A 12,741-nucleotide genomic window follows, 5' to 3' on the forward strand; every position below is an offset into this window, starting at 1 on the left:
GTGCCTGCGTCTTCACACACACACACACACACACACACACACACACACACACACACACACACACACACACACACACACACACACACACACACACAGCAAGGCACTTCACACAGGTGATAACGACACATGACCCCAGTCATAAAAAAAAAACAGGGCTTTAACCGCCGATTATTTCTAAAGTCGTCGCACTATTATGGATTTGACAACGTGACTACAGAGTGATTCTTGGGAACATGAGTAAAAAGACGAGCTCTCATAGAAGCATCAAAGGTGTGTGTGTGTGTGTGTGTGTGTGTGTGTGTGTGTGTGTGTGTGTGTGTGTGTGTGTGTGTGTGTGTGTGTGTGTGTGTGTGTGTGTGTGTGTGTGTGTGTGTGTGTGTGTGTGTGTGTGTGTGTGTGTGTGTGTGTGTGTGTGTGTGTGTGTGTTCAGGAGGAGAGACACTGCAAAAGGGCTTCCAGTCAGTGCGCTAAAAATAGTCCATTGTCCTCTAATAACTGTCTGAAGCTCTTAAATTCAGTCAAGTGAAGTTGTTCTTATATTTTTGAGGAAATGCACAAACTCTAAAATGAATTCTCCTCCATTCTGGTTCTCTCGCCACATTTCTCTCTCTGCTGCACTCCCCCCACCCCACCACAGACTCCTCCGAAGGCGTGGCCCTCCCACTGGGGAACTCCAAAGACTTCATCCTCGCCTTGGACATCAAGTTCGTCTCCAACGGCAGCGTGTCCGTGGTCCTGGAAACCACCGAGAAGGGCCCGCCCTTCACCATTCGCTACGTGACCAACACACAGCTCATCGCCTTCAAAGACCACGAAATCACGTACGGCGTCGGGCCACGGACCACCTGGAGCACGCTGACCCGAGACCTGCTCACCGACCTCAGGAAGGGAGTCGGGCTGTCCAACACCAAGGCCGTGAAGGCCACAAAGGTTGGTTGAAAGTGCCAATCGTGAAGGCATCGGTGGGCGTGTCTTTGTCCATCCAAGGATCTCGATTGGATGTTTTGTTTATTTACATACATTGTCTTCTACCAGATCCATGCTGTTTTTTTGCATGTGAACAAATATCTAGCAGATACAAACGATCTAAATTATCGAAGCTCCCCACCATCTTGCTGCTACAGTTTACTTCTGTTGTACGTCCTTCCGTTGCGTCCCCTTTTGGTGACGCGTCGTCCATGATTACAATGGTTTCCCTCAAAATTGGTGGTAACAGGCCCATTTTTCTAGACAGTACCTAGTTCTAATATCCCTGAACTGAACTGCTTCATGAACCAGTTGCCTGTTGGTGAAAAGGGGATAAAGATTAACTATTTTGTCCATCTTTGTGTCTGGTTTTCCTCTCAGATCATGCCCAGGCGGGTGGTGCGGTTGGTCCTACACGGACGTGGCTCCGTGGACAACGTCACCATCTCCACCACCGCCCACATGGCCGCCTTCTTTGCCGCCAGCGACTGGCTGGTGCGCAACCAGGACGAACGGGGCGGCTGGCCCATCATGGTCACGCGCAAACTGGGCGAGGGCTTTCGGCCTCTGGAGCCCGGCTGGTACTCGGCCATGGCTCAGGGCCAGGCCATGTCCACCCTGGTGAGGGCCTACCTCCTCACAAGGGACCAGGTTTACCTCGGCGCCGCCCTCAAGGCGGTGGGACCCTACAAGGTGCCTTCAGCGCAGCACGGGGTCAAGGCTGTGTTCATGAACAAGCACGACTGGTACGAGGAGTACCCCACCACGCCCAGCTCCTTCGTCCTCAACGGCTTCATCTACTCCCTGCTCGGACTCTATGACTTGACCGAGACGGCTGGGGAGAAGCTGGGCCGGGAGGCGGGGCAGCTGTTCAGCCGTGGCATGGAGTCGCTGAAGGCCATGCTGCCGCTCTACGACACGGGCTCCGGCAGCATCTACGACCTGCGCCACTTCATGTTGGGCACCGCGCCCAACCTGGCGCGCTGGGACTACCACACCACGCACATTAACCAGCTGCAGCTGCTGGCGTCCATAGACAATGCTCCCATTTTCAAGGACGTGGTCAAGCGCTGGAAGAACTACTTAAAGGGGATTCGTGCCAAACACAACTAGGCAAACTGTAATTTACATATATGTAAGACATCTGAGGTGATGACTGAGGATGACGTTGCGCAGTGTGAATGGATGTGTGAACGTGAGGTTGGGTGCTCGCGTTGTTTGTCTGTGTGTTCGTTCCGGTTTCCTGGTTGAGGTTCATAACATAGAAGAAGAGTTTAGTCGGCAGCAGCAGCGCTCGATTCTGAAACTTTCTCGTGTGCTCTGTTGCGGGTTTTTACATTTTCTGCAACACTGACAGTAGCTCTCCTCCTCCTCCCCTGCTCGTCTTTCCTCCTTCGTTTGTAATTATGCACAGACCTAGTTTCTCTCTCTCTCTCTCTCTCCCTCTCCCTCTGTGTGTGTGTGTGTGTGTGTGTGTGTGTGTGTGTGTGTGTGTGTGTGTGTGTGTGTGTGTGTGTGTGTGTGTGTGTGTGTGTGTGTGTGTGTGTGTGTGTGTGTGTGTGTGTGTGTGTGTGTGTGTGTGTGTGTGTGTGTGTGTGTGTGTGTGTGTGTGTGTGTGTGTGACGAAACTCCTTGAAACCACGTTGTCCAACATTCTTTCCACTACAAGTCTCTACTTTTTTACCATTTCATCCCAGATTTGCAAAGGTTTATTGAAAATTAATAAACTGTAAATAACAGAATATATTATAAATTATTAGGAGAATGTTGCCAAAAAAACAAAAGATCTTATCAATATAAAATTACTTTTTGGAGTTTTATTTCTCAATTGCATCCCATAACATTGGAAAAGTTTTCAGGAAGTTTTTTTCTTTTTGGTTTATTTTGAGTTCAGCGTCTGCTTGGTGATTTCAACGTTAATTTGGCTGTCATCCCTTTACAGGAACATTTTGGGGGGTTTTATTCCGAAGCCCTTTACTAAGATCCAGATAAATAATGATGCATTATGTTTTTTTTGTGCCTGGTGAGCTGAACTAAACATTTTAGTGTTGTATATAAATGTAACGCCATGGACTCCATGTGTTCTGTCAATGTTCTTGAATTCAGCCCCACCAGAAACCACCATATTTGATTTCAACGAGTTAAACCGCTCAGCAACCAGCCGCTCTCCTTGGTTCAGTCCCACAATTCCAACTTTTTTCTTTTTTTTCAAATAAAACGGTGATTAAAAATGCATCCTTAACCCTCAGCAAAAAAAAACACTCACTCAGATGGTCACACAAAAAAAACCAATCAATAATTCATGTGCTGTTGTGGAACACAGCTACAAGTAATTAGTTCTGCATCAGTCTGAGTTCAGCTCACTTTAGAGAAGTTCTTCCACATCGCGGATCCTGTGGCTGTGAATCCCAACGCGGTCGATGTTGCAGCGACGAGGTCGCAGCTGATCACAAATCACAGTGATTAATGAAGAGAGAAGAAATAAGAATATCCAGATCTGCTGATTAAGACGGTTACAGTTCCGAGCCAGATTCTTAACGGGGCCCAGTTCCGTTTGGAAACTACTTAACCTCACAAAAAAATGAACATATTCTTAGTTATTTTCATAACTGCCACGAGTAAAGCTTTTCTTCTATGAATGAAACTTACTGGTGAATCACCTGAAGACGAGCGTTCTGTTGTCTGGAGGTGAATTCTTTTACAAACACAGAGAGACTCTAGTCCCTCCTCCCGGCCGTCAGGCCGTGCATGAACTCAGCGGTTTTTTTTTTTATATTTTAATCTCGTGCGCTGCCGCCACCGCTGACCCCTGTGCGAGGACAAATGGGCTCGCCGAGACGCCAACAATTCACCGGGCTCATGGGACGAGGGGGGCCCGTCGCTCGTCGAGCGGATGAGTCAGCAGCAAAAAAACGAAACAGCGGAGCCCTTCAGCATCGATGAGCCTCTCATCGATCTGCTTCAAAGATTATTGATGAGAAGAAGGAGAATGTGGCTGGTTCGGGAGTTGTTGGTTTTTTTCCCCTGAAAGTGGTGATGGGGAATTTTTTATTTGGTCATTTTCATAAAACTGGTCTTAACTTTGACTTGAAACACATTTTGCTCTTAAAGACAGAAGCTCATGATTTATCTCAATGTAAAACTGGGAAGGAAACACTTGATCCCTGACCTTTCTGACCTCAAAGCTTCATCTGGCTTGAAAAATTAATATCAGTAATATTACATTTTCCCCCTCAAAATATGACTTTAAAAAACGCACTATTTTTCTCAAAATTAGATCTTTTGGCTCAAGTGTTAGTAGAGGTTATATTGTGGATGACAGCTAAATTAAAAGATAACGTTTGTACCTGAATCAGAGGCATGTGTGTACATTTTCATAATTGTTCATTTCATTTCATTGTTCATTTATTGGGGACTTGTTTTTGTTTCTTTTCCCACGAATACTTGCGTCATCTATATAATTTTGTCGTTTCAAAGGGAAATGTCTTTAACTGAAGTTTCATCGTTTGGCTCCGTTTGTGTCACACCAAAGTCATTGATTGATTTGAATTTGTATGTGTTTGTGTATGCTAATTTCCATTAAGTATTTAAGAGAGAGAGAAACACACTGCCTTCTGGGAAATATAGGTTAAATAGATTTATAGCAAAAAAAACAAAAACAAATTGCTTGTAGAACTTTCTCATGGTGAACGGGGGATGTGTGCAACTAGAGATTAGCATTTAGTCGGCTACTGTTTAAAGGGAAATCTGACAATAGCTGCAAATTCTCCTTGAAAGCTTTCGCTTGTTGTTGGGGTTTTTTTATAATTTGTTGGAATCTTTGAATCAGTTGTTTTCCTAGATAGAAAAAAAGCACAACTGCCGTTTATCATCACATTATTTTGGATGTATTTCTACTTTTTATTTCTTTTTTATTTCAGAACAATGTGCAACGCTTTAGAGAAGAGAACCTCCTTTATCTCATGTTAGCCGTATTTTTTTTCTGTCTTTTTCCACTATCCATTCAAAAAAAGAAAGGAAAAAAAAAAAGACTTCAACGTATGACCACTGAGGTCAAATGTGATTTATGCAATAAAATGTTTACTGGGGTCGTCACGCCACGGGAGACCTGCAGCTGTTCTAGTATCTAAGCACAATGTGCAAAAAAAGCTACCATTTTTTTAGCCCAAGGAAGAGAAACGTGTTTATATACAGAGTAAATCTTTGTGCTTTAAGAGTTTGCTTTTTAAAGGTGTAAAAAATAAAAAAATAATTTTTCTTAAAATGTTCTGCTCTCTCTCTCTCTCGTTTTCCTCTCACGTTGGACAGGGACTCGTCGGAAGATCTCTGTGCTGGTTCTGGCTGCTGTAAGACTTATTATCTTTCCATGTCTTTTGTGAAGCTGATATTCATATTCATGTGCAGCTAAATTAGAGAATCGATTGTTTGTCGTCTTCTCGGTTACAAAATAATTGTCAAAGTCGTGGCGGGTTTTCAGATATTTTAAGACAGAACAGTCAGGCGACGGATTAATCAGCTGTTTAAACAATGCAGAAAAATGATAGTTAATGGATAAGTCACTAATCACATTTTATCATAAAGGTTTTCCATACCACAGAGATACCACAATTTTGAATTGTTTACAATGCATCGTTTCTGCAGTTTATATAAACAGGAAAGATCAGTAATTTTATAAATATTCTATTTTTTTTATTATTTAATAAACAAAGAAACATAAATTCCAAGATATTAAAAAATAAATCAAAGAATTATATCTAACTAAACGGGAGGAACTTTAGAACTCAGGACAAAATAAGTTGTTTATTTTTCCTTCTTTTTTTTAATGATCGGTCGTTAAGAAAAACTGAGCGAGATTCACCAATTTATTTTTAACTGCACTTGCAGTTACCATGGTAACCTTTGACGTCCGTAAAGGTCGCGATCCAGAATCGACAGGCGCTGCACTCCAATAATAATCAGGTGAAGTTAATGCTTTCAGGGGGAATGACAAACTTATTCCACGAACCGTTGATCATTTAATTTTCACCAGATACAATGAGACGAGACGAGATGAGACTTGATTGTCCTGAAGGAAATTTGCCTCTGACACATTTGATATTACATTTTCTACTTTCCAAGGATGAAGCCTTGTTGAGTCTAACAACAAACTCTTAATCTTATAATCAATTAACCTCTGTCTCTGATGTATATTACATTCATTCTTAATTTCAAACTTTGAAGAAAAAGGTATGGATGATCATTTTAAAATGATGATCCTGATGTTTTCTCGAGTTAATTCAGGTGGTGTTGAACCCAATTATAATAATAATAACCTGCTCCGACTCTGCCAGTGGAGAAAACGTTTGTCCTTGTCCTCCTCTGTGAAACTGCCGACAAGAAAAACAATACTGATCAATAATGTATCCTCATTAGGATCATTGTGATCCGGCGAGGAGGCGCAGACACCTGAGAAGGACCGTCTCCCGCCAGCTGCCTGCATTTTTCATCACCTCCTCCTGGCGTTTATACAATCCAGCCATAATTTCCCCCTCACGGCTCCACACACTTTCACCCCCACGCATCTCATTCCTCCTCCTCCTCCTCCCCCCAGGACGTTAATGATATTACCGCCCCTCTGTGCGGCAGGTCTGTCTCCCGGTCCTGTAATTAACCCCAGATCAACCCAATAAGCTCAGTGTCTTCACGGCCGCTGCGTTGGCCTCCTCTTCCTCCTCCTCCTCTGCATCCTCTTCCTCCTCCTCCTCCTCTTCCTCCAACTCCTCTGCCTCCTCCTCCTCCTCCTCTTCCTCCTCCTCCTCCTCTGCATCCTCTTCCTCCTCCTCCTCCTCCTCTTCCTCCAACTCCTCAGCCGCCTCCTCCTCCTCCTCTTCCTCCTCCTCTTCCTCCTCCTCCTCTGCATCCTCTTCCTCCTCCTCCTCCTCCTCCTCTTCCTCCTCCTCCTCTGCCTCCTCCTCCTCCTCCTCTTCCTCCTCCTCCTCTGCCTCCTCTTCCTCCTCCTCCTCCTCCTCTTCCTCCTCCTCCTCTGCCTCCTCCTCCTCCTCCTCTTCCTCCTCCTCCTCTGCCTCCTCCTCTTCCTCCTCCTCTTCCTCCTCCTCTGCCTCCTCCTCCTCTTCCTCCTCCTCTACCTCCTCTGCCTCCTCCTCTTCATCCTCCTCTTCCTCCTCTGCCTCCTCCTCTTCCTCCTCCTCCTCTGCCTCTTCCTCCTCTGCCTCCTCCTCCTCTTCCTCCTCCTCCTCTTCCTCCTCCTCCTCTGCCTCTTCCTCCTCTGCCTCCTCCTCTTCCTCCACTGCCTTCCAGATAGCCCCGATCACATCACAGTGCATCCTGGGTAAATCCGTCCTTCTGAATTTGCCCACTTGATGAAGTTAACACACCGTTGAACTCTGAGTTGTTGGGTTTTGTTCGTGTGTTGTTTTTTCCTGGAAGAATCCAGAAACCAAAAATGAAACCTACTCTCAGACTCCGTGAATCCCCCTGATGAGAGAGTCTTGGTGATGAGCTTATTGCTTATAGCCGATGGCTGTACCTTCATATTTAACGGACAGATGTGGGAGAGGTATCAGTCGTCTCAATCTAATTTTCTGCAGGAAAGAGGAATATTCCTTAAAAGCTCTGCCGGGTTGTTGGCGGCTGCCTCAGCAGTCTGCTGCGGAGCTTTCTACTGACGTTCAAGAATCTCTCGCTCTCCATCTCCCCCATGTGCTCCGCAACAATCACCGCCTCACTTCACTTACCTCCAGCTAACGGTGTTGTGGAATCCAGCTCAAACTCTTCCGCTCCACTAAGCGAACACCGGGGCCAGAGAAACGCTCACTAACACTGGAATTTGGAACTCGCTCTGCTTCCACACCTGTAAAGCAGCTGTATTTTTTGCTCATGTGAGAGAGAGAGATGGTTTGAGTAGCGGAGAGGATAGAAGTGTTTGGCAGAGCAACCTCCTGCCGAGTCGGGGATGGAGATGATGCTGCAGCAGAACAATGAGGAGACAAGCGGCGGTCGGAGGGGGAAGAGCAAAGAGGAAAGAGGGAGAGATGCTCGGGAGGGAAAACAAGCCTGTGGTTGTGGGGGAGCGGAGGAGGAAACGCTGGGAAAGTCTGATATTCCACAGATTCTACAGAGGAAAAAAACAGGCGACTGGAGTCATACAACTATTAATAATGCATCACACACACACACACACACACACACACACAGAGCAGCTGCAGTGCAGACTAACACCCATCTGTCAGCAGATTATTATCATTATCAATATTATTATTTTATAAAAAATGGTTAATGAAAGGAAGGATTCATTGTTTTATGGCGTAATTACAGGAAAAGACAATCATAAAATAAGAGGATTATTAGGTTTAAATCTGAATTCAATCTCCAAATTTACAGTTCGTGATCACATAAACTCAATGAGCACTTTATTATCACACTAATAATAATATTAATAAAACATGAGCACTGAGAGAGCGCAGACCCGAGGCCTAGGCTGAGAAGTCCATAACTTTATGAGTAGTCCTGCTAACAAACAGACAGAACTGTCACAATCTGCTCCCTGCACGTCGGCGGCGTCGGCGGCGTCGCACTGCTCGCACACGATTGGTTGTAGTCGTTGAGCACAGGTGTTGTAATCACATTCGTTAGTGTGATCAGTCGCACCTGTGTTTACTGTGTCGCCACAAAATGGCCGCTTTGGAAAAAAGGTCTGCTGCTTGAATGAGATGTTTAAGAAAGTGTAACTATGAACACTTGGGCACAAATCTTCCCCCAGTTTCCATTATTATTTTAATTAGTATTGATGCAGGAACGTGCAGCAACTGGTAACTATATTTTATATGCTCGTTAGTTTAATCTATGACAGTGCATTGTTGATTTTATTAACTCGTCCTGTGCTTTGCCTGTAAAAGTACGAATCTTCTTCTTCTCCTAACTGACAATGATTACTTCTGCACCGCCGCATTCACGTAAATCCAACCATGATCAAAGTTACGATTAAAGAAGAATGCATCGCATTGCCTTTGGGCCGTCGCACAGTCAACTGAAGTAAACAACAACAACAACAACAAGGAGGTTCTCTCCGTGTCAACGAAAGCAGCGTTTGCATCAGCGACAATGACTGAATGTTTAATGTGAGCAGCTACTTAGCGGTTGTGCCGATGCCACACAAACATCGCGGGTTTGCCACAGGGGGCTCATCTTGGTCCGCATGAGAGGGGACGACGGGTGGAGGGTGGAGGGATGTTTGGCCTGAAGCGAACGTGTTACTTTTTTCTCATTAAGATCTCGACGAGACCATGAAGTCCCTGCGGAGGTGCACTCTAATTCCCTGTAATGTTTCCAAAGCACGTTGCTGTGTAGTCGGAAGCCACTGAGATAAGTTGGTGATGTAAAATTTTAAAAAGTAAAAGCAGAAGGCAAACATTAAATCAAGGCTTGAGGAGATGAGTGTTATAGTCATAATCATAATCCTCCTTCTTCTTCGTCCTCAGTGGCAGCTTCTGTTTGAGAGCGCTGCCCCCTTGTGGAGAGACGCTGCGGTACAAGTATCATCATAAATGTCAGCAGGTGCTGGATCAGGAATTCTCAAATCGGGACATCATATTCAGCCTCATATAGAGTATGTCGTATTAAGCTGATGATCGACTCTTTTCAAATGATTTCACACGTCAGAATCCAACCTGTGGCCTCAGTACATGAGACACACTCTCACACACACACACACACACACACACACACACACACACACACACACTCTACCAGGTGAACTACAAACTCCTCTGGAGGGATCGACACCGTCCTCCTGAAAGACAAGTCCTCACTTGGTAGTTTTACTCAACACTGTGCTCCATGTAGCTGTGTGTGTGTGTGTGTGTGTGTGTGTGTGTGTGTGTGTGTGTGTGCGTGCATGCGTGTGCGTGTGTGTGTGTGTGTGTGCGCGCCAGTCAGGTTTGGGGAGTGTGTCCTCGGAGCTCACCACCCGGCCTCACGCGACCACACCCGCCAGTAAATCAACAGTCTTGAAACTTTCCTCCAGTGTGAAACAGTCTGGGTGGTTAAGTCACTTATTAAAGGACGTGTGCTGAATATAAATGGCACATATATATATATATATATATAATAAAATAACACTGAGAATGTTGTATCCACTCAGCAGGGACTCCTGTGACTTCTCTCTCACCGTTCGCCACCACATTCCTACAAGTACCTTTGTTTTTTTGCCACTTGACCTTGTTTTCTGTCCATCTCCCTCGGGGGCATGAACCCCCTTTGGCACTCGACGTTGTTTACACTGCTGCCCCCCAAAAGTCCCGATGACCTGCACGCGAACTGCTGCCAACTGAGTCCAGGCCGGCCCCCGGAGCCCGGCGGACGTCCAGTCAGACACGACGGCAGCTCGTTGCTTCGTCATTGTTTCTGTTGTCGTTTTAAAGAGCCTGCGGTGCGGCTTCCGACTGCAGCTCGGCTCCTCGGGGAGAAGGCAGCCTGAGACGCACGTGTGCCTCCGCCGCGGCACACGTGCGTCTGGTTCATCACACTGAGCCGAACGTGGCGGATCCGTGAAAAGGGACTCGAATGCAAGCGAAGTCTTGGAAGTCCACCTCTTTGGCATAACTGTAAATCAAAGCATTTCTAAAGATCGTATGTACGAGCACGCTTGGTGGACAATGATTTCAATTGCCGAGGATTAGTCATTTAGAACCAGAATCATTTCCAGTTTTCCCGCCTTCGTGGGTTAAAGCATTAACTTGTAGTTCAAACTCAGGCAAGCACAATGTTTTGTTGGGGAGTTACTGATCACTGTGGATTTACTTCAAATCAAAAGAGCTCACAGTGACTGAAATAAAAAAAAATCTTATCCAGACAACCTTTTTTTTTTATTTTTCCTTCCTCTTCTGTGTAACATGAAAAAAAGGAGAAATCAAACAAACCACAAAATAATCTCCTTTCTTTTCTGTTTCCTAATTCCGTAAAGAAGATAAGAGGCCTCGGGGCGACCCGGGGGGGGGGGGGTCAAAGGGCGGGATGGTGACAACGGCAGTCTGACAAAGTGGCACGGAAGGAATTCCACGATCAATACCAATTCACGCCCTTCATTCAGGCCATTATCGGGACCGGCTGAAACTCAGATTGCAGCTGTTGAGTTGAGCTGAGCTGAGCTGCTCGCCTGCAGGGTTCTGGCAGGAGAAAGGGCCTGAAAGCATCGGCCTCGGTTGCCACTGATGTCGGTCACAGCCGTTTTCCTTTGCACTTATTTATCTCGCCACGGAACTTGCGCCTCTCGAACCTGCGCCGCTCGCCTCCCTGTCGTCTCTTTGCGGCACGCAGCAGGAGCATGGTGCCATTGCAAAACACAAAAAAAAGAACAGCTTCTTTTTTTTTTTTTACGTCAAGATGCTGTGATCAGATCGGTGGCCGTGCTTTTGGTATTATCTTCGAAAAACTCGTCTCCCTTTGTAGAAAAATCTTTGTCTTCTTGTGAGCAGTGGCTTGTTTGTGTCTGTGTGTGTGTGTGTGTGTGTGTGTGTGTGTGTGTGTGTGAGCATACACCTGTGTGCGCACACACACACACACACCTCCACACAGACAGCACCAGCAGCAGCAGCAGGAGGAGGAGGAGGAGGAGGAGGTGGAGGAGTGGCGCAGGTATAAACTGGATATTCTCGCTGGGTTTGAAGAGGGAGGAGATGAAGGGGAGGGACGCCGAGCGAAGGCATGGCAACACAAGGACAACTTTATAAAAGACGGGGGCACGCCCTCCCGCCGTCCTCAGTTCAGCTCACCCTCTCAGCCCTCGCGACGGCAACACCTCCACAGACCATCATGCTCAGCCTCATTAGATTACCGCGAGTCTTCACCATCAATCAAATCCCCAAAGTAAGTGGCTCTTCGGTGTGTCTTCTTCTTCTTCAGGACGTCTCAGTGTTTCACACGGTCAGACTGAGCTGCAGGCCCCGATTGGAGGCCTGCAGCTCAGTCTGACCGTGTTCCAAGCCCGGAGTTGCTTTGGACAACATCTGCTGTTTAAACTCTTCTTATTGACTTGTGATCTGAGCCTCGTGAAAAACAAATCCCTCTCTCATCTCGATCAAAGATTAATCAGGACACGAACAGGGGCGTGCTTTGACCAAAGAGGTTATTTTGTCCTTTCTCCGATTGATTTGACGGATGCTCAGAAGCCCGACACAGTGAACGCATCAGGCATTTCACACGGGGAAAAAGAAAACCCAGCAAAAAGCTCAGTCACGGTCAAGATCGAGTCTTCGATTCGTCTCCGGGCCCCTGGGAGGGGGCCCCCGGACCCCGGTCTGAGAACCACCGCGTCTGCTGTCCACTGCAATATATCTTGATAGTAGAATCCTGTGTATTTTGTGACAACTTTGTCTAAAAGCGTTTTCATTTCTGCAAAGGGGGGAAAAGGTTTCTGAAATTAGTCCAACTGATTGTGGACTACCCACTGTATTTGTAGGTCTTCCATGAGGACGGCATCATCTCGGGGTACCGACACCCCCGCAGCTCAGCCACCGACTGCATCCTGAGCCTGTTCCAGCTGACCAATGAGACGCTCAACATCTGGACCCACTTTTTGCCCACCTGGTACGGCTGACGCGGGGTTCTTATTTGCTGCAGAGCATCACAACTTTTGATTTTGTTTGATTCATGAATGTGCACATTGAAAATCAGGGGTGGTTTTTCCTTTTTGAAGGCAGGTGGCCTGATTTGATCAGGAGGTGAGAGTTCACCAATCAATAAGTCTTATTTCACTCAGGCTCCTCCAGAACATCCCAA

The 12,741-nt window shown here is 46.3% G+C and overlaps 2 protein-coding genes across 2 annotated transcripts in view; both read left to right on the plus strand.

Annotated features, from left to right (window-relative positions):
- The window catches only part of glceb (glucuronic acid epimerase b), a 46,539-nt gene extending 41,309 nt beyond the window's left edge, over positions 1-5,230 (plus strand). Inside the window, exons 5-6 of the mRNA XM_035628089.2 lie at positions 638-930; positions 1,348-5,230. Coding sequence (XP_035483982.2) covers positions 638-930; positions 1,348-2,079 — 1,025 coding nt within the window. The 3' untranslated portion in view covers positions 2,080-5,230. The remainder of the gene's footprint in view (positions 1-637; positions 931-1,347) is intronic.
- Positions 5,231-11,652: 6,422 nt separating this feature from the next.
- Positions 11,653-12,741, plus strand: part of LOC118302759 (membrane progestin receptor gamma-B) — an 8,075-nt gene continuing 6,986 nt past the window's right edge. Inside the window, exons 1-2 of the mRNA XM_035629179.2 lie at positions 11,653-11,829; positions 12,422-12,549. Coding sequence (XP_035485072.1) covers positions 11,668-11,829; positions 12,422-12,549 — 290 coding nt within the window. The 5' untranslated portion in view covers positions 11,653-11,667. The remainder of the gene's footprint in view (positions 11,830-12,421; positions 12,550-12,741) is intronic.

This window comes from Scophthalmus maximus, chromosome 4, assembly GCF_022379125.1.
Source record: "Scophthalmus maximus strain ysfricsl-2021 chromosome 4, ASM2237912v1, whole genome shotgun sequence".
In the NCBI taxonomy this organism is placed as follows: domain Eukaryota; kingdom Metazoa; phylum Chordata; class Actinopteri; order Pleuronectiformes; family Scophthalmidae; genus Scophthalmus; species Scophthalmus maximus.